The sequence below is a fragment of the Alligator mississippiensis genome, chromosome 10 (assembly GCF_030867095.1).
Source record: "Alligator mississippiensis isolate rAllMis1 chromosome 10, rAllMis1, whole genome shotgun sequence".
NCBI lineage: Eukaryota > Metazoa > Chordata > Crocodylia > Alligatoridae > Alligator > Alligator mississippiensis.
The window spans coordinates 20,690,742-20,711,211 of record NC_081833.1 but is presented as its reverse complement, the minus strand read 5'-3'; the positions used below and the strand labels follow the sequence as shown (position 1 = coordinate 20,711,211).

Genomic DNA, 20,470 nt, shown 5'->3' with positions numbered 1-20,470 from the left:
TCTACAGATGTTTTCCTGGCACTTGTTCTTTGATAGTCTTGCTTAAGTGTACAGTCAGACTACAAGCCTATGACTTTGCTTTCTTTCCCTTAAAACTTCTCCTATTAAATTAATCCAACAAGAACATGAATTGTAACTGAATTACTTATCCACCCAATTCCTTCCGATCCTATTGCTGCAGTTCTGTTGAAATCACCTGCCAGCAATCCAAAAGGAAATATTTGGTTCATTCCTGACCACAAATCAGATGCCAAATTTACTTCCTATAGAACGTAAATTATGTAGGGACCAAGATGCCTTTCTCCATGTCCAATCAATAACTTACTTCTCTTTCCATCGATCCCTCTATTACATCCCTGCTGCAAACATTACTTGGGGGACAGAGTGAATTTCAGTCTACCCTGTGATAATTACTAAAGATATCTAGGAAGTTCTTTAAAGGTAAATATATTTTCCCTATAGGTTTTCAAAAAGGACACGTTTATACCTTACTGCAGACTGAATTATTCAAGATTGAAGATTTTTGTTTTTAAAATGTTACGAAAACCAATCTAGGCCTTTATGACCTATATCCTGGGCATTATCATCTGGAAGATGAGACAAAAGAACTTGCAGAAAAACTTGTGATTAAACACAGATTCTAATAACGGACCTGAACAGACAACATGTAGTCTTGCTGTCAATATCCTCCCACATTACCTGTGCAAGATAATGACTCTATTGTGACATTCTAGAAAATCCACTGGTGTGCTTTATAAAAGCAAGAAAAAAGCAACTGCATTCCAAGAGCTTCGATTCCTGTATTTCTCAGATGCAATTCCTGGTCACAGTTAGAAATAACAAGGCTTTTTACAGATAAGCTATCCATGCTATACAGTAAATCCTTGGTTATCTGACCCGCTTTGGAAACTATGTAATGAAATGCAATTCAGATTACTGGATCTCTTTTGATACATGAAACCACAGATTCTTGTGAAGAATATACATCCTCAACATAATGCATCATTTAAAATACCAAACTTAACATGACCTCTATTAAATGCTGTAAAACGTAAGAATATAAAGAGTTATGAGTTACTATATTAAACTTAAAAGTAAAGACATGGTAGTATAGTAAATAAAATTAACGAGAGAAGAGTTTATTTTACTAACTTATAACTGGTAGTATTATATAGCAAAGCTTCTATTTAGATAATCCAAGATTTGGATAACCAAGCTTCAGATAACCAAGGATGTACTGTACAAACTGTACCAAGTAATGTTCTAGTAAAACACCTCCCCTGATAAATCTACTATCCTGCTATTGAACAAAAGGGAATCAGAAATAAAATGTTGAAGTTTATGAAGTTCAGACTGCAAACAATTTGTGTTCTAGTCTAACTATGCTTTCAGATACAACTGGTTTAATGATTAGTAAAACAATACAAAGACAGTTTTGGTTAAGGTGTTTTGAAAAATGTCCTTAAAACTAATTATTATTCTTCTCTTTCACTTAGATTTTGGCAAGTTTTTATTGTTTGGTGATATTTTTTATGTACTTTTCTGATTGACAAAACATGATACTTTGGGTTTTGGAAAGCTAAGTCAGGAAACACCATCAGGAATAATAGGTGTATGTGTAGTCAAGTGCTAATTTCATAATACTCTAATTAGCTAGTGTGGTAAATATTTTGAGTAAGAATAGATTCCACAAGCTAAATAACTTACACGTGCTATCAATTCTCATGGTGTAGGCCATAAGCTAGCTAACAGAAAGGGCAAAAAGGCATTTTCCCAAAAGTATAAAATAGCTTGTTACATGGTTATATTGAATCTTATAAAAGATGTCGAATATTTTTCAATATAACTAGACTAGACTAACTGGGCCACTGCTTTGATCTGACAGTACTCTTGGTGTATACAAATATGTACATACATAGCAAAAATTTCTAAACTGGATGGTATCTAAATGTCATTAAAACTCTGCACCTGGGATTCTATACAGTGTCATGGGCACATTTTTTCTTTTAGTGTGCATCTTGTACAGATTAGCTACAATAGTTGTATATGAAGACTAAAGACATAGTAGTTTTATTTACCTGGTATAGAGAGAGTATATATAGTGGAATACACTATTATAAACACAGCACATTGATATAAAGGTATAGGCTAGTCTACTCTTGAGGTATACCGACTGCTCTTCTTAACCATCAGAAAAAATAAATCAACTGTTTTGGGTCAACATGCAGCTCAGGTACTGTTGGAACAAATCTTTATGTTAGCACTGTTCATCTCCAGTGGTCTAGGTGTGCACTAATTTATGCTCTTCTCAGAAAGGAAGTCTTACCCACACTGATTCAAAATACAGTACCAAGGACAGACTGGGTCCTGACAGAATTTTTTTTTAAAAATTCACTCTCCATCCTTTGGACATTTGGCTGCAAAAACATGCATTCACAGAGAAAACAATTCTTCACAGTAGAGTCAAATACTTTACCTTCCAAAATGCACGCTTTAGATTTGTGTAGCACAGGAGACAGAAGTTAACTAGCAACTGAATCAGTTCCTAATAAATTACAGTCATGGTCTAACTAGAGAGTAGGGAAAAGCTGTCAAACCAGCAAACAAAGGTGCTTCCATATGCTGTTGACAAAAAGCCAGATATGTCACTGAGCACCAAAAACACTGTTTTTATCTTTATTGTCTTTATTTGTCTTATACAATAAATACTGTATTTATTGATGGGGAGAGGAGTTCCTTGGGCTGGAAAAGGATACTCCTTCGATTTGTGTTTACCTTAAGTTTATCATATTCATTTATAAACTGAGAAAACCATGAAATATAGTTTCCACATTAACATAGTTAATGTGGAATCTCTACAATACCATTTTACAGAAGAGAAATGCAGAGCTAAGAACTTGCTGAAGGACTTTGTCGAAAGACAACTGAGCATTCCAGATTTCAGTTTATTAGTTAAAATGCATTCAGTTGTGTTCTCATTATGAACTATTCAATTTGTAGGATAAATGAATAAGTTTAAAAAGGCACAATTTAATCAGAGAGGTAATTATTTGAGTCCATTAACTTTTCCAAAGGCTGTATTATTCTGTCCTTAATTTTATGTGTTATTGAGATGGAGCTCAGAACTATAGCTTGAGATCACAATTTTCTTTTTCAAGATGGTACTATATAGATAACTTTCTTCAGAAAGTTATTTTTCTAAAGAATATCATCTACTTTTTATACCCTTCAGTTACTTATGAATTTCTACTTGCAACTTGCTATTCTAATTGAATTCCTTAAACAATAATTATACCCTTAAGTTCTTCTCTAAATGTCACACTATGATTACTTGTAAAAATAATTGTGTTAACCTAACCAGCTGAGTAAAGAAAATGGAGATTTCTCTCCATAATCTAACATACAAGCACATGAGCTGAAGTCCTGTTGTTTTTTTTTTAAGATTAGGAACTAGTGTATGACACTTCTTCATTCACTCCCATCTTCATCTGTGAAGCACTGAAGGCGAGTAGAGAATTATTGTAAGGGAAAGACAATTTAAATGTGCAAGTTCCTGATTTTCTGCTGCTGCTTGTTGCCTTGAACTTCTGTATTTAAATTCTGTTTGTTTGCCCCTTTTTTATTTTGGGTGGGGAAGAAGAGGGAGCCATAATTTAGAGCCTCCTAAAGTATATGGATAGCTCCTTTTTGCCACTACACCAAATCCTAAATTACAACTACAGTAAACAAAATGTTGCACAACTTTGATAAATACTCACTTTCAAATACCTAGCATTTTCCATGAGTTAAAGTGGTTCAAAGTTATCCTCAGTCTATGATATTTTAAATATGCATGAATCATCCTAACATATCTGACCAGTTAAAGTTTATACTCTGCCACTTCTGTTTATATGTCCTATAAATGTTAGTTTCCTAAAGACTCCCTTTCTTGGGGTCAGTGCTATTCTGGCTTCACTATATCTTCCAAATATAAAGCAATGTGTCAGCCTATCTTTAAGAATGGTGGCAATCAGCCTACCAAAAAAGTCAACCTTTGCAATATATGACTGTTCAATGCACAATGATAATCAACACCCTTATCTTAAGTGTTTCTAACTGGACCATTCAAGAACTGAATCTCACAAGTGGCTTCGGAACATAAAGCAATTTTACTTGTTTTGGATTTCTCATCATTTTACCAGAGACTGGTTAGTAACAATAATTTTTGTACTTAAGAGACAAGCAAGGAAAAATGTTTCTTTCAAGCAGATAAATATATTTAAAACTATTAAACATATAACATGTGCAATTAAAATACATTTTTCTTCATTGCATGCACTAAGTCACATTTTTAGTACAAAACTTTAGACTTGATGCATTCCAGTAAATACTAATCTTTGCTGCTTCTAGTCCAGGGGTGGGCAAAATGACAGATCCGTCCAGCAGTCAAACTCCATTTCCCAGTAGGCCCTGCCCAGCTCCAGCAGGCAGTGGATTGCAGCTCTACCCCGCTCTGGACCACACTGTCACTGCCACAAAAGATACCAGTCCTGGAACAGCTCCCCACCCAGCTACGTGTTGTGCCAGCACTGCTGGGGCTGGTCTCCATGGAAACCCGGGCCCCACACTGTCACAGCACCACTGCTCCTGGGGTCTCCATGGAAACTGCCTGCAGCAACGCTGGCAGGAGCTTCTGGGAAATGGAGTCTCCCATGGGCCCAATCCAGCCTGCGGGCCAGACTTTGCCAGCTCCTAGTCTAGTCCAAACTAAAGTAACGGATGTTTCTTCTTCCTTAGAAAGGAGTCTTTCACATGACTACATAGGTGCTGAATTCATTCACTCTCTGTAACAAAGTACTTATTTGAGCAATAAACATTAAGATTTAGACAACAGCCTTACCTGAAGCTGCCATAGACTATGAGGAGAATGGAAATCAGGAACGTAGATACTTGACTAGAATCCACAAGGGAATATGCCCTGAAATTGAGAGAGAGAAAAAAAATGTACAGATGTGTCACTATAGATTATCACTTCTGAATGTCATTTGGTACTTTTCTGTCTTATAATAACAACACACACAGGATAATCGCTAAGTCACCAGGATATCTATTTCTCCAGATATCAAATAAAAAAACCTTACAAGGTTTATTAATTAACCTATAGTATTCAATGCCAGACTTGAAAGGTTTTTTTGCAACGTTCAAGAGTAATCAAACAAAGCTTGTGATAACTATCACTACATACAGAAGCTTTTGCAAAAGCATGTGGGAAGAGAAAGATGCTTCAATTATAACTAATAAAACCTTGCTCAAGGGATATACCAGACAGCCTACTTAAGTCCTATGACAGAAGGAGTTTAACAAATAATGACTATGAACTCAGGCGTTTAGTCAAGGACGCACTGCAGAGTAAGAGTTTTGAAGAGATGGGAGCCCAGGAAGGGTGGCTGTACCTTAAGGAAATGATCCTTTGGGCACAGAGGGAGACGATCCCGATGCGGGGAAAAAGGGGGAAAGGGGCCAAGAGGCTTCCTTGGCTGACCAGAGAAACCCAGAACAGCCTACGGGCAAAAAGGGGGGCATATAAAAAGTGGAAACGGGGAGAGACTACTAAAGAGGAGTATACCTCCTCTGCTCACGCTTGTAGGGAGGCAGTTAGACAGGCCAAAGCTACCATGGAGCTGAGGATGGCAGCCCAAGTTAAGGATAACAAAAAATTGTTTTTTTAGATATATAGGGAGTAAAAGGAAGGCCCAGGGAGGAATAGGACCCCTGCTAAATGGGCATAAGCAATTGGTGACGGACAGGGGGGACAAGGCTGAACTCCTCAATGAGTTCTTTGCCTCAGTGTTCCTAAGCGAGGGGCAAGACAAGTCTCTCACTGGGATTGTAGAGAGGCAGCAGCAGGGTGCCAAACTACCAAGCGTAGATCCTGAGATGGTGCAGAGGCACTTGGAGGAACTGGATGCGTTTAAGTCGGCAGGCCCAGATGAGCTCCATCCAAGGGTGCTGAAGGCACTGGTTGACGTCATTGCACAGCCACTGGTGGGAATATTTGAGTGCTCGTGGCGCATGGGCCAGGTCCCAGAGGACTAGAAAAGGGCCACTGTGGTCCCCATTTTCAAGAAGGGGAGGAAGGAGGACCCAAGCAACTATAGGCCAGTCAATCTCACCTCCATCCTAGGCAAAGTCTTTGAAAAAATTATCAAGGCTCACATTTGTGAGAGCCCGGCAGGAAAAATTATGCTGAGGGGAAACCAGCACGGGTTCGTAGCAGGTAGATCATGCCTGACTAATCTAGTCTCTTTTTATGACCAGGTTACAAAACACCTGGACGCAGGAGTAGGGGCAGATGTCGTTTACTTAGGCTTCAGGAAGGCCTTCGCTATGGTATCCCACACCATACTGGTGAACAAGTTAAGAGGCTGTGACTTGGATGACTGCACGGTCCGGTGGGTGGCAAATTGGCTAGGGGGTCGTACCCAGAGAGCCGTAGTGGATGGGTCGGTATCGACCTGGAAGGGTGTGGGCAGTGGGGTCCCGCAGGGCTCGGTCCTTGGACCGATACTCTTCAATGTCTTCATCAGTGACTTGGATGAGGGAGTGAAGTGTACTCTGTCCAAGTTTGCGGATGACACAAAACTGTGGGGAGAACTGGACACACCAGAGGGCAGGGAACAACTACAAGCAGACCTGGACAGGTTGGACATATGGGCGCAAAACAACAGAATGCAATTCAACAAGGACAAATGCAAAGTGCTGCACCTAGGGAGGAAAAATGTCCAGCACACCTACTGCCTGGGAAATGACCTGCTTGGTGGCACGGAAGCAGAAAGAGATCTTGGAGTCCTAGTGGACTCCAAAATGAACATGAGTCGTCAGTCTAACGAAGTCATCAGGAAAGCTAATGGCACTTTATCGTGCATCAGATGCATGACGAACAGAACCAAGGAGGTGATAATTCCCCTCTATCGGGCGCTGGTCAGACCGCAGTTGGAGTACTGCATGCAATTTTGGGCGCCGCACTTCAAGAGGGATGTGGATAACCTGGAGAGGGTCCAGAGAAGGGCCGCTCGTATGGTTAAGGGCTTGCAGACCAAGCCCTATGAGGAGAGACTAGGGCACCTGGACCTCTTCAGCCTCTGCAAGAGAAGGTTGAGAGGCGACTTTGTGGCTGCCTATAAGTTCACCATGGGGGCGCAGAAGGGAATTGGTGAGGTTTTACTCACCAAGGCGCCCCTGGGGGTTACAAGAAATAATGGCCATAAGCTAGCAGAGAGCAGATTTAGACTAGACATTAGGAAGAACTTCTTCACAGTTAAAGTGGCCAAAGTCTGGAATGGACTCCCAAGGGAGGTGGTGCTGTCCCCTACCCTGGGGGTCTTCAAGAGGAGGTTGGATATGCATCTAGCTGGGGTCATCTAAACCCAGCACTCTTTCCTGCCATGCAGGGAGTCGGACTCGATGATCTATTGAGGTCCCTCTTCCAACCCTAACATCTATGAAACTAACTGTAATCACAGGGACTATCACAGGAACAAGAGTTGTAGTACACATCCTTAGTTGCACTGCCATTACACCTTGCATACAAGATAAAGATATTTTAATAGACGTTTGCTGATGAAAGTTTCAACACAGGACGACTTAAAAGCAACTAACTTATCTGTCTACATTTCCCCAGAAGATAAACTCCAGAATACACATCGGGGGGGGGGGGGGGGGTGTTAAGTTTATGGCAGAGAAATAGGCTTCCTAGCCACTCTGTGTCCTTGACATTTAAAAGTAGAATCAGATGTTGCCAAACAAAGCAGATCAGCTGTAGTGGCAAAGTGCATGCTGCCTGCTGTCCCATATCGGATCCTTGAGGGACAACAAGGAACATGTCCTCCTTGCCCATGGATCTCTTGCACTGAACACAGAGACACATCCTAGCACAAGGGTACAGGGCACTTGGGATTTCCTGGGTCCCATGCCTCCACATCAGGACCTGCATGGGGCTTTACCTGCTTAGAGGTATGCCCTGAGATTCTCCAGAATACATCTCTAAGTAGGGAAAGCCAAGCAGGTACTCCTGGGGCTTGAAGGGCCCACTCCTGCACAGGAATTTGAAAGATGCACAAGTTAGGTGTCTCAAGCCCCCAAAGCACACAATTTTTTTATGACAGCACAAATGCAACATCAGATGATGTCTGTTTCCACCTTAAGTTGTCAAGTTTTTGCTTCCAGTTCCAGTACTGGCCTGTATTGTCCTGCTTCTACTAAAAGCTCCTTGGGACACATACTGTATCTTCTAAAGCCTGAATTTAACAGGATTCAATGCTGCAACTTGACAGTTTTCAAGGTTTTGAATATTTATGGACAAATGTAAGAGTTGATTAGACTCCTAGCACTCATTTCCTAAGGCTGCAAGAGAAACCAAAATGCATCTTAATCTAAGGCTGGATATGAAACGTTTATCTTGGACTGGGATTGCTTCAATTTCACTCCAGTGCTACAGAAATTCTATCAGCACAGGCAATCTAGGATTTTATATGTAATAGTCAGATACGCTGCCAAATGATCCTCTTTGTGCCAAAAATAATTTTTAGGATGTAGACCAGCATAACTCATAAAAAAACCCCCATAATCCTGCACCCAGATTACCACATGAAGAGCCACCCAGGTACCGTGTGAAGAACTGCTGCAGTACAGAAGAAAAACCCCTACAAATAGCACAACGCTGGTTATGACATATCACCCCTCCCTTGAACCCACACAGAAAATCCTCAAACAACTGCAACCCTTACTAGAAAGAGACCCTATTCTTAACGAGATCTCCCCAGAACCACTCATCCTAGCCTTCAAACAAGCACCAAACCTAACTAACCTCGTCACCAAAAGCAAACTTCCTCAGGCCCAGAACATACCGAATGGATCCAGACTGTGCCATAACAAGAAATGCAAAACCTGCCAACGCAACTCCACCACCCCCACAATTACTACACCCCACAACAGAGCCATCAGCATCTTTGCATCTTAAAGCTGCATCTCCAAAAATGTAATACATCTCATCCAATGCACCAAATGACCTGATGGAAAATACGTAGGAGAGACCAAACAACAACTGCGCACCAGAATGAATGCACATCGGAAATCTAACAAAGACAAAAATACTCATTTACCTGTGGGGGCACATTTCTCACAAGAAAACCACTCTCTCTCCAATCTCTCAGTTCTAATCCTCAAAGGAAACTTACACAACACTTTTCAGAGATGAGCCTATGAACTCCACTTCATCAACCTCCTAGATACAAAAAATCATGGACTAAATATAGACACTGGATTTATGACACATTATAGAGGCGCAGCTCATGGGGGGGGCTCCCACCACTGCTTGCACCCCAGAAGGGGGGGGGGGCGTGTGCCCCCAGATCTGCACAGCACAGGGTAGGCTGCAGCTGCGGGGTGGACCTGGAGCCAGCACTGCACAGGGCTCTTCTTGTCAGGGCCTGGGCTCAGAAAAGGCTCCAGCAGCACTGTGAGGAGGATGCAGCCACCCCAAATTTCGCTGCAGCTTCGCTCCCAGACCCATGCTCCTGCCTCACATCTAACTCCCCCAGTGCCTCTCCACTATCTAACTGCTACTTTCATTCCCCTTCTCTCCACGCCTCCCCACCCAACCTGTCTCTCACCCACTGACTCCTCAATTTACATCTTCTGCCTGTCTTGCATGCAGCCCAGCCTCTGGCTTCTTTACAATCTATTCGATCCAGGAAGAGCACACTCCAACTGCAGAGACTTCCTCAGCCTGACAAAGGGTTTTTAAACCCAAAAGCTTGCTAAAAAATTTTTTCCACCTATTTAAGTTGGTCTAATAAAAGATATCAGATTCACCCAAAGAACCCTGTCTGCCTATGTCCTTAGACCAACACAGCTACAACCTACACCCCCAAAATCCTGCAACAGCATTTAGAACCATGGACGCCACAAGTCTGGCAAGTCAGAAATTGCCAATAAACTACTGCAGGCAAAAAACAGAAGGTGACTGAGATAACTGGCTCTAAAACCATTAAGCACATTTATTTAAAATATTGATTAATGTACTATTTAAGATAGCCCTCTATCAATGGCACCCCAGTTCAGTTTTATTTGTTTTGAATATATAGTACAGCTCACAGAAGGAAAATGTTTTAACAGGTAATTATTGTTTCTTCCATTCCCCAAACTCAATTATTTGGTTGGCTTGGTGCACATCCCAATGAAGGCTAGGACACTTGAATATTCCCACAGGGTTCACTATGATGTAAAAACATAAAGCATCTAGAGGCTAGCCTACATTATCAAACACTTTATACTTCATGCTAATCTATCACTATAGTCTATAGGCTTTGGCAGTTTTACTAGACTTAATCTGTATAGCAAGGTATATTAAGAGTGAAAGTATAACAGCTTCTAAAGACAGCCATTAGAAATCAACCTGGGAACATACTCATCCCTAAAATTGTCCATTCTTAAATCAAGACACTGAAGGTAAGCAGCATCAGCACCATGTCTTATAATGAACAGGAAAAAGACTGGGAGTTTTTGCTACTCCACTTTCAGCCTCCCATGATCCCCACTCCCACCCAGCCCCGGCAAGCTAAGCTAATACAAGGATAGGCAATTAGTGGCACATGAAGACATTTTCCTCAATGCACCAGGTGGTGTGTGAGGAAATTGTTTTAAAAAAACATTTTAAGTTGCTGCTCTGGGCTCTCTGGAGGCGGCACAGCTCCCAGCACTGCGGCAGGCACTGGGGGCCGAGTCAGGAGAACACAGGCAAGGATGCCATCTGGGTTCTGCTGACCCTGTCCCTATCCTCAGGCTGCACCTTCCAGCCTGGCATGGCCCCTGAAGGGGAACTGCAGGTGGACTGGGCTGGGGCCCAGGCAGGCACTGCAGAGGGCCTCTATGCTGAAGGCTTCCAGCCCGTTTGGCCCTGACCAGTGCCCATGGTGGCTGTTCCTAGGGCCTGGCAGACTCCTGCAGCCAGGCCCTTCCACCATGCAAGAAGGCCAAACCCAGAGCCAGGAGCCCTGAGCCCAGCGTTCGGCCCAGGCCAGGCCACACCCCCTGACGGGAAGGTCAGCTGCGGCCCATCGTTGCATGGGCCAGGCCAGCCTGAGCCCCACTTTGGGTACCACTGGGTGCCCCCACCCACCTGCCCCTCATGGCCAGAGACTGTGGAGCCCCAGGGCAGCCCCTGCCTCCTGCTCAGCACCCACTTGCCTCTAGCTGCCACCTTCCCAAGGGCCTGGCCGGGCTGGCCTGCCTGCAGCATCTCCCCCCTGTGCCACCAGGACTCTGCCCCAAGTGCCTGGCTCCAGCACTCTGCACCCCAGTGCTGCCCCTGCCTGGGTGAGATAGGGTATCTGTCTGCCCAAGCCCCAGCCAGGCTCTCCCTCCCAGCCCTGGACCCAGGCTCCCCCCACTCCGGGACTGTCAGGGAAGCCTGAACACACTGGCCCTGGCAGATGCTGCTGGGGTGTTGCTGCCTCCCTCTGCTGGACACGGCCCTGAACCAGCGGGCCTGGGCTGCAGCTGGTAGCCATGGAAAATGTGGGTGGTGAGGGACACATCCTCTCTCTCTTTTTCCCTTTTTTTCTATCTTCTCTTTCTCCCTCTCCTCTCTCTCTTTCACTTTTCTTTTCTCTTTTTCTACTCTTCGCTCTCTTTCTTTTTCTCTCTCCTTTTCTTTCTCTTCTCTCTTTTTCTCTATCCCCTCTTTTTTGTCTCTTTTGTCTCTTTTTTTTTTCTTTTCTTTTCTCTCCTGTTTATCTTTCTTTCCCTCTTTCTCTCTCCTTTTTTTCCCCTCTCTCATCACAACATGGTTAATAAAAAAAAGAATACATAAGAACAAAGGTATCATATGAAGCTTTTCATGGTGCACTAATACACTTGTCCAGAAAATTGTCTATATTTGATATCAGCCCGATGGGGCTGATAATTTGGCCAATAAATGCCCAAGTGCAGCATGGAGCAGGACTGACAGCATGGAGAGCTGCCTCCAGCTGGTAAATCGGAAGGGGAGGGGGGAGGAAAGGGGTATGGGGGGGGTGCAGATCAACACCCCCCATGGTAGGGGAGGGGGCAGGGGCAGGCACTGCCCAGCAGAGTGGGGAAGGCACAAGATAGAGGCGCAGCTCATGGGGGGGCAGCTCCCACCACTGCTTGCACCCCAGGAGGGCGGGGGGGGGGGTGCCCCCAGATCTGCACGGCACAGGGCGGGCTGCAGCTGCGGGGTGGAGCTGGAGCCAGCACTGTGTGGGGCTCTTCTTGCCAGGGGCTGGGCTCAGAGCAGGCTTCAGCAGCACCATGAGGAGGATGCAGCCACCGCAAATTTCACTGCAGCTTCGCTCCCAGCCCCATGCTGCTGCCCAGCACCCAGCGCAGCCATGGCTTTTCCCAGAGCTTGGGTGGAAGCAGGGCGTTCAGCTGGGCGTCGGGTGGCAGCACAAGGCTGGGAACGGAACTGAGGCGAAAACTGGGGTGGCTGCAGCCTCCTCCCAGCACCACCAGAGCCCGCTCCATGCTCACCCCCAGGAAAAAGATCCCCACACAGCGCCAGCTCCACCCCACTGCTGCAGCCTGCCCTACACCGGGCAGATCAGGGGGCACACGCTCCCCCACCCTCCTGGGTTGCAAGCAGCAGCGGGAGCTGCACCTGCCACGAGCCACACCTCTGTCCCATGCCCCACCCAACCCCAGCTGGGCAGCACCTACCCCTGCCCCCTCCCTCACCGCAGGGTGCATTGATCTACCCCCCCCCATGCCCATTTCCTCCCCCCGCTCCTTCCACCACACTGGACTTACCAGCTGGAGGCAACTGTATTGGATATCAGAACAGTATCAGGCAATATGCCTCCTTAAATATCAGCTAGCAGTATCGGCCCCCAAAATCTCTATTGGTGCACCCCTACAAGTTTTATTTATTGTCACCAGGTTTTGAATTTTTAGAAAGCCTGGTATTTATTGTATATAAAATAAATCAACATTTATGATCGTTAACTATATTAATATGCAGTGCGCGTCCTGCCACGTACCCTTCGCCCCAGTTTTGTTTTTCTAGCATGCTGGCACTCCAGCACCTTATAAAGTAGACACTGCAGTTTTTTCAGCACTCTGGCCAAAAACGTTGCCTACCCCTGACCCTGTACTTCCAGTTTTTGCTTTAGAATCCTTGGAGTGCTGAAAAGACAGCAGCAAACAAGATCACAAGATATTTAAAACTACACAAGCATCTAGTCAAGCTCCTTAAGACTTGCTCCACAGTGACAAACTCTTGAAACAATTCTACCCCTAACTAAAGGATAGAAAACCCAAAAGTCTGCTAGCTAGTCTTCAAAGGTATTCCTTAGCAAAACCAGCAACTCAAAGACGTGATGCTCCCAATGGTTTTACTTTTTAAATATCTTTCGAGCACTTACATATCCTGATGTAGCAAAAAGAGAAATCATCTTTCCTACCCACACGATCATCTTTCAAATATCATCTTATTAAAAAGTTATCTAAATCTAAAGTCCTAAAAAAATACCAAAAATTCCCTGTCCTGAATTTTAGAGTTGAGGACAGGTGTGGAACACAAAGTTAATTTATAAAAATATTTCCTTTATATAAGTTATCAAATATGAACCTCTGGAGTAAATATTACTAAGATAATCAGGATCATTAAAATAAGAAGAAAAGCTAAAAGAATACGTCAACATTTTCAAGTCTTCACTTATAAACATCTTAAAAGCAAATAATGTAACCAAATACAGGCCTCTACTACAGAGATATAAGCTGTTTAAAATGACTGGAAAAAAAACTTACATCATTCAGCTGAAGCTGTGGAATAAGCCTGTTAAGGGGAAACTGCATTGCTTTTATAAAAAAAAATGTTTATAGATCAAATGTAAAACAAAATAACCTTAAAGTTACCATACATTTTAAGAGTAATGTGTGTATTTTAATTATATTTGTGCCTTCCGAGGCCTGAGTACGGGTCTATTTCCTGCACGGAATAATGGAACAACATAAAGCAGCAGGAAAGGTAGCTGCATTTCTTGCCTCATGAAGTGCATAAAACAGTATTTTGTTCTCAGTACTGAAATACTGAAAAGGACACAGCCGTTTTTTAACAGTAATTTTAATTTCTGAGATGCTGTTCTGCTTTTAGAAAATGACTCTACAAACAGCAATTTCATGCTTCTCTCTTACACTGCAAGAGTGTCACTGCCATAGTTCTACTGTGCCAATTACTGTAAAACAGACAGCTTTGCCCCCAAATTTAGAGTCTAAGTGACTGGAAACAGGTTCACATCTGTAACATAACAGAGATTCGGTGCACATAAACCACTTCCAAAATTGCCAAAACTGGTTTAAGATAAACCTGGATGTATATAGTATCACATTTAGCTGATTTAGGCTAAATCAATTTATTGAATTTCTGTCCCAGATCCCCTCCAGATTCATGTTAACTCACAGTTACCCAACATTCCAGGATACTTTGCACCTCCCACATAAACCCCCACTCGCACAATGGGTGGACTAGTCTTGGCCCAAATCATCTGCTCCAGCCTAGCAGGAAGGTGTGCTCTAGTGCCCCCCAGCTTCTGGCCCAGGCCTGTACTTAGCCAAAGAGTTTAGAACCTAAGTAAACCACCACACAGTCTTGTAAACCATGTAAGAGCAAGGATGGTCTTCTCTTGTGGCTATGCAGTACCCAGCAACATGGGTTTCCAATACCACCTGAAGCCTTTGAATACATCTACTACTAATTACTCCATATCGAATATACTCAGTTTACACACACACTCACTCACGTGTGTATGTGTGTGCGCGCACACGCATCCCCCACAACCCCAATGATGGCCTACGTACATGTGTGTCAAACACTGTCTTCAAGTGATGCTTTAGCTCTAATGGGGGACATTATTTGGTTTGCAGAATACTGCCAGTAATGCTGGTCAAGAAGGTCAAAACTCTGACAGAGTCTGCACCAGTGCTCAGGATGCACCCCTAGAGCACATGTAACAGCGCCTGTGCCAGTTGCAGCATGCGGGCCTGGCCTAGCAGCGCCTACAACTGGCTGTGTAAAGCCCTTCAGCCCCTGCTCTTCGACATGATGCCCTTGAACTAGGGGTGCACTGATAATGATTTTTTTGGCCAGTACTGATGGCCGATTATTAGCCAACCATATTGGACAATACCAACTTAACTGCTGATAGGCAGCCTGGCAACTTGGAAAGCAAGCTGCCAGGATGGTAAGTCTGTGGGAGGGAAGGGAAGGAAAAGGGCGTGGGAGGGACAAATCGAGGCTCCCACAATGAGGGAGGGCTGGGTGGGGCGGGGTGCAGGACAGAGCCGCAGTCTCCTCAATCAGGGGGGCTGTGGGGGCTGAGGAATGGGGGCGGCTCCCCACACTGTGCGCAACCCAGAGGAGGCATGGGGGCATGTGCCCCCCTGATTTGTGTGGGGCAAGGGTGGGCTGCCCAGTGCCACCTCTTCCCAAGGGGGGGGACTGGACAGGGCTGCACTCAGGCAGGCAGGGATGAGGCAGGCAGGAGGGGAGGTTACAGGGTGGGCTACAACCACTCCAAAATTTGCCATACCTACCCCATAGCTCCCACTTCCAGCATCACTGCCACCCACCCTGAGTGCAGCCCCCTATCCAGGAAGAGGCCAGTGCAGCCCCTGGCCCTGAGCCCACAGTGAGCAGCCCATCCTTGCCCTGCACACAAATCTGGGAGGCACATGCCCCCCCTGCCTCCCCACACCCCCAGATGAGCCACCCACAGCTCTGTCACACGCCCTGCCCCATCCTGGCAGGGCAGCACCTACCTCTGACTCTGCCCCAGCCCCATTTCCTCCCTCACCATGGGGGTCTTTATCTGGCCCCCCACACTTACCAGCCAGACAACTGCTCTCCAAGCTGCTGGGCTTCACTCCAGACTGCGTGCATGCTGCAGCTGCAAGCATGCACATGGCATTCATCTGTGACATTACTGGCCACAGCAGCCAAAAAAAAGCCAATTAAAAGCTGATAATGTAAATTTTTCTTTTATTGGCACCGATATAACATGGACTAATGTATCAATGCACCTCTACCTTGAACCCAAGCCCGGGGGCAGCACTATAGCAATGAATTTTGGCACCTGGGGCAAAGCCTGCAGTGGCAGCCTGCCCTCACCCTGTACAGGGATCTGGGGGGGCACATGCCCCCCCCCCATGTTTGCCCAGGGGTGCATGCAGCATGGAGCCACCCTTCCCCTGTCCCAGTGCCTCCCCAAGCAAGCCCCTCACAGCTCCATCCTGCACCCCGCCAGTCATGACACTGCTGCTACTGGGGTCTCCATGGAAACTGTCATGACACAATGATTTTGTGCGCGCTTCGGCACTGCAGAATTATTTCCCACCACATGGAGCTTTCTTTGCACGGTTCAATTCTCAGCTGCAGAGAGAAAAACCCCGGTGCAAAGGAATTCCCGCCGCTTGCATGCAAATTCGTACCCCATTATTGGCTGTTTCTAGATTACTCCTACGTGGCGGCTAGCAATCGGCTCGCTAGCCGTATAAGAGGCTTGAGCAGTTTCCGCCCAAGTCGGAGATCTCCGGGGAGGACCTCATTTAGGGGGACTCCGCATCCATCTCGTGGAGAACTCTGAACCACGTGGTAGAGCCTAACAAACTCTGCGCGTGTCTCAGAGCTGACTGGTGGTTTGATCAGCTACCAAGACTCTCTCCCCGTCGCCGCACAATCCCTCGACGTACCCTACCCTGCGCGCTCGTCGAGAGTCACCTTTCGGACTTTCATTTTGGTCGTTCCACGGAGCCTAGCAAACTCCATGAGTGTGTATCCAGAGCTCTGTTCGTGTTTGTTTTGTGGAGCCTAGCAAACTCCACGTGTGTCTTTTTGTAACTGCAACTCTAGGAAGTTTTTCCTGCCTGCACCGCGACCACCTACGGTGTAAGTAAAACAACCTTTAATCAACCTCTACGCGTCAGTGCCTAATTCTAGTTCGCCATGCTGACCTTTTCCCCGGCCCACGTGCCCAGGCTGCTGGCCACAGCCCCTCAGCCCCGACAGAAACCAGCTGCAGCAACAAGGCAGGGGACACTGGCCAGATCCACCATTTTGCCAGCCCCTGTATTAGAACCTCCATGGCTCCATCCTTGGAGTCCAAAGGAAACCCACTTTACTGCAACGGGAACTTAGTACGTTGCTAGTGTTAAGAGTGTCATGACCCAAAGGGTATAATTTTGCGTGTGCTTCGGCACTGCAGAATTATTTCCCGCCACAAGGAGCTTTCTTTGCACGGTGCAATTCTCATTTGCATAGAGAAAACCCCGGTGCAAACGAGTTCCCGCCACCCATATGTAAATTTGTTTCCCACTATTGGCTGTTTCTAAATTATTCCCACGTGGTGGCTAGCGATTGGCTTGCTAGCCGTGTAAGAGGCTTGAGCAGTTTCCGCCCAAGTTGGAGGAGAAGAACTTCACATCCATCTCGTGAAGAACTCTGGGCGCGCTGTGGAGCCTAACAAACTCCACGTGTGCCTTAAAGGAGGATACAGGGGCCTGATCAACCTCTAGCCTCTCCTCGTCACCGCACAATCCCTCGACGTACCCCACCCTGCACGCTTTCAAGGAAAGTCACCTTTCGGACTCTCATGTCAGACGGTCCATGGAGCCCAGCAAACTCCATAAGTGGTATCCAGAGCTCTGTTCGTGTTTGTTTAGCGGAGCCTAGCAAACTCCGCTCGTGTGTCTTCGGTGGAGCCTAGCAAACTCCACGTGTGGTTTTTTTTTGTAACTGCAACTCAAGAAAGTTTTCCTGCCTGCACCGCGACCATCTACGGTGTAAGTAAAATAATCTTTAATCAACCTCTACGCGTCAGTGCCTAATTATAGTTCGCTGTGCCGACCCTTTCCCCGGCCCACATGCCCGGGCTGCTGGCCACAGCCCCTCGGCCCCGACAAAGAGGATAAATTCTGTAACACAGGCCACAGCAGAAAAGACTCTAAAACCTAAGACCCACAGAGAAATGAAAGATATTCATTAAATGCAGGGATTTAAAGACTGAAAGGCTGGAGGAAGTGAAAAATATTACCCTTAGCTTATTAGCTGATTTACATATAGCTGAGAATGGGCATTTATAAGTAGTGAGAAGGGGAAAACTATATTTAGTTAATAGGCTACATTATGCAACACAGTAAGCTCCCAGGCAAAGCTCCATTTGCTTCATTCTTTCCTTCCTGCACAAAAGGCCTGTCTACTAGTTACATATTAGATGGCAGGAAACACTATGTCATCACAACTATGAGATATTAGTACTTATTCAAAAAGCAAGGTTTGAGATGTTCAGATATTAATAATATGGCTCAACTGGGATGTTACAGGATCAAACACCTATTACAAGTACAATTCATGGAGATTCATTTTGAATTGCATGCTTTTAAATTCAGTTTCTTTCACTGCATTAAGATAAAACACTGTTTGTATAACCCTGTAGTGCTGCTTCAAAGGCTAGTTGCACAGCAAGCTGTTGCACCTATACAGATAAGCAGAAACCATGAAGATGTTTTTATTCTACCCAGAAAAGCAGTGCAAATGCAGCACTTTGATTTCACAATGGAGAACACTTATCTTTTTCCAGCTTCTCTTTTAGCAGGATGTTTCCTAAATAACTCAAACTTGGTATCAAAATTAACTTCCTAGTAAAAGTCACTGTCACTGGGGCTGTCATCAAGAAGCCCTACTCACCAAACAGATCCAAGGAAGCTGTAACCATTTTTCTTCATGGCTTGATGGGAGGAAGTCCTACAAACCACTCCTCTGTCATAGCATGACATGGACATACACTAAAAACAACTATACAATGCTACTCAAAACAAGGGACACTCAGAGTTCTCTAAATGTGGTTAGAGCAGTGGTTTTTAATCTTTTCTCATTTGCAGACCCCTAAAAATTTTTGAATGGAGATGAATTGTACTTGTGGGTATTCACATATTTTTTATTGTAGTCATCTTTTGTGGACCCCTAAGACAGTCTGCAGAACCCCAAGGGTCTGCGGACCACAGGCTGAAACAACTGAGCTAGAGGTTTCCTACCAGATGCAAATACCTGGAAGTTTGCTCATTTCACAAGTGGACTGCACAGAAGTTTAACTTTAAAGCATTAAGGGTGATGCCAATTAAAAAAACCCAAAAAACCAACAACCTCTCCCCTCTTTATACAGCCGGAGTATAGACACGCTTCCTGAAAGTCGGCTTCCTAAAATGTTGGTCAGTATGCTAACAGATTAAAAGCCTTGACCCTGAGATGGCAGCTTCTAATCACTTAATCTTAGAGCCAAAACAGGGATATACAGTAAGTGATGGAATTACAAGAATGGTTTGGAAGTGTGATCTCTTTAAAACCCACACAGATTTTTTAATTCAAATCAAAAGCCAGACAAAAGAGATTTGAAAATTTACTTATATTTGGAACAAACAGAAATGTAAGTGACTGTCTATAATGTAACCAAGCCAAGAGATAGATTGCTCTGCTCAGAGGTCAGTGACATCTCATTATAAGCCTATTTCCTAGATCCCCAATGGGGAAGCAAACAACTTGTGTTTAACATTTTTTCAGAAGGATGCAACCAGGAAAAGATGCAGGTATTTCACAGAAATAAACTTTATGCAATGGAAGTCAACCAGATTTCTGGTGAATGAGCAAAAATGATGCAATCTTCTTGTGCGGGCCGGGGGCGAGCTGGGCCCGTCTTTGCGCACACAGGCTGTGGCCAGCAGCCCGGGCACGCGGGGCCGGAGAAGACCGGGGGCGAGCTAGAATTAGTCACGGACGCATAGTGGTTGATTTAAAGATTGTTTACTTACACCAAAGATGGTCATGGTGTAGGCTGGACAGTTTCCAGGTTCAGCTCCGCTTAAATCCTCATTAGAGGACCACGACAAATTTGTTCTAGCCCCGGAGTTGTTGAAGCTCCGCGGGTTCGGTAGTTTCTCTCCCCCGGAGTTGCTGAAGCTCCGTGGGTTCGGTTCGGTTCCCTCCCATGGAGTTGTTAAAGCTCCGTGGGTTCATATCTTTAATATGCAGGAAGGGATACGTCTAGGAATTTATCGGCGACGGGGAGAGGCTAGAGACTGTTCCTTCTTTTCCCCGGAGTTGTTGAAGCTCCGCGGGTTCGGTTAGCAGGCTTCTATTGCCTTTTAAGAAAAGCGTTGGGTCTGAAAGGATCCGCAGCGCTTAGAGATCTTCACGCTCTCCCTCTCAAACTCCAATTGCTCTCTCTCCAACTTGGGCGGAAACCACCCAAGCTCTTTATACGGCTAGCAAGCCAATTGCTAGCCGCCACGTGTGCATGTATTAGAATCGGCCAATAATGTGGCACGAATCTTCATACAAATGGCGGGAACTCCTTGCACCGCGCATTTCTTGGATGCAAAAGAAATGCACCATGCAAAGAAAGCTACAAATTTGGCGGGA

General features: G+C 45.1%; 1 protein-coding gene across 1 annotated transcript in view; it reads right to left on the bottom strand.

Moving 5' to 3' along the window:
* The window catches only part of SPPL3 (signal peptide peptidase like 3), a 131,622-nt gene that overhangs the window by 40,811 nt on the left and 70,341 nt on the right, over positions 1-20,470 (bottom strand). The window contains exon 2 of the mRNA XM_014593647.3: positions 4,880-4,957. Coding sequence (XP_014449133.1) covers positions 4,880-4,957 — 78 coding nt within the window. The remainder of the gene's footprint in view (positions 1-4,879; positions 4,958-20,470) is intronic.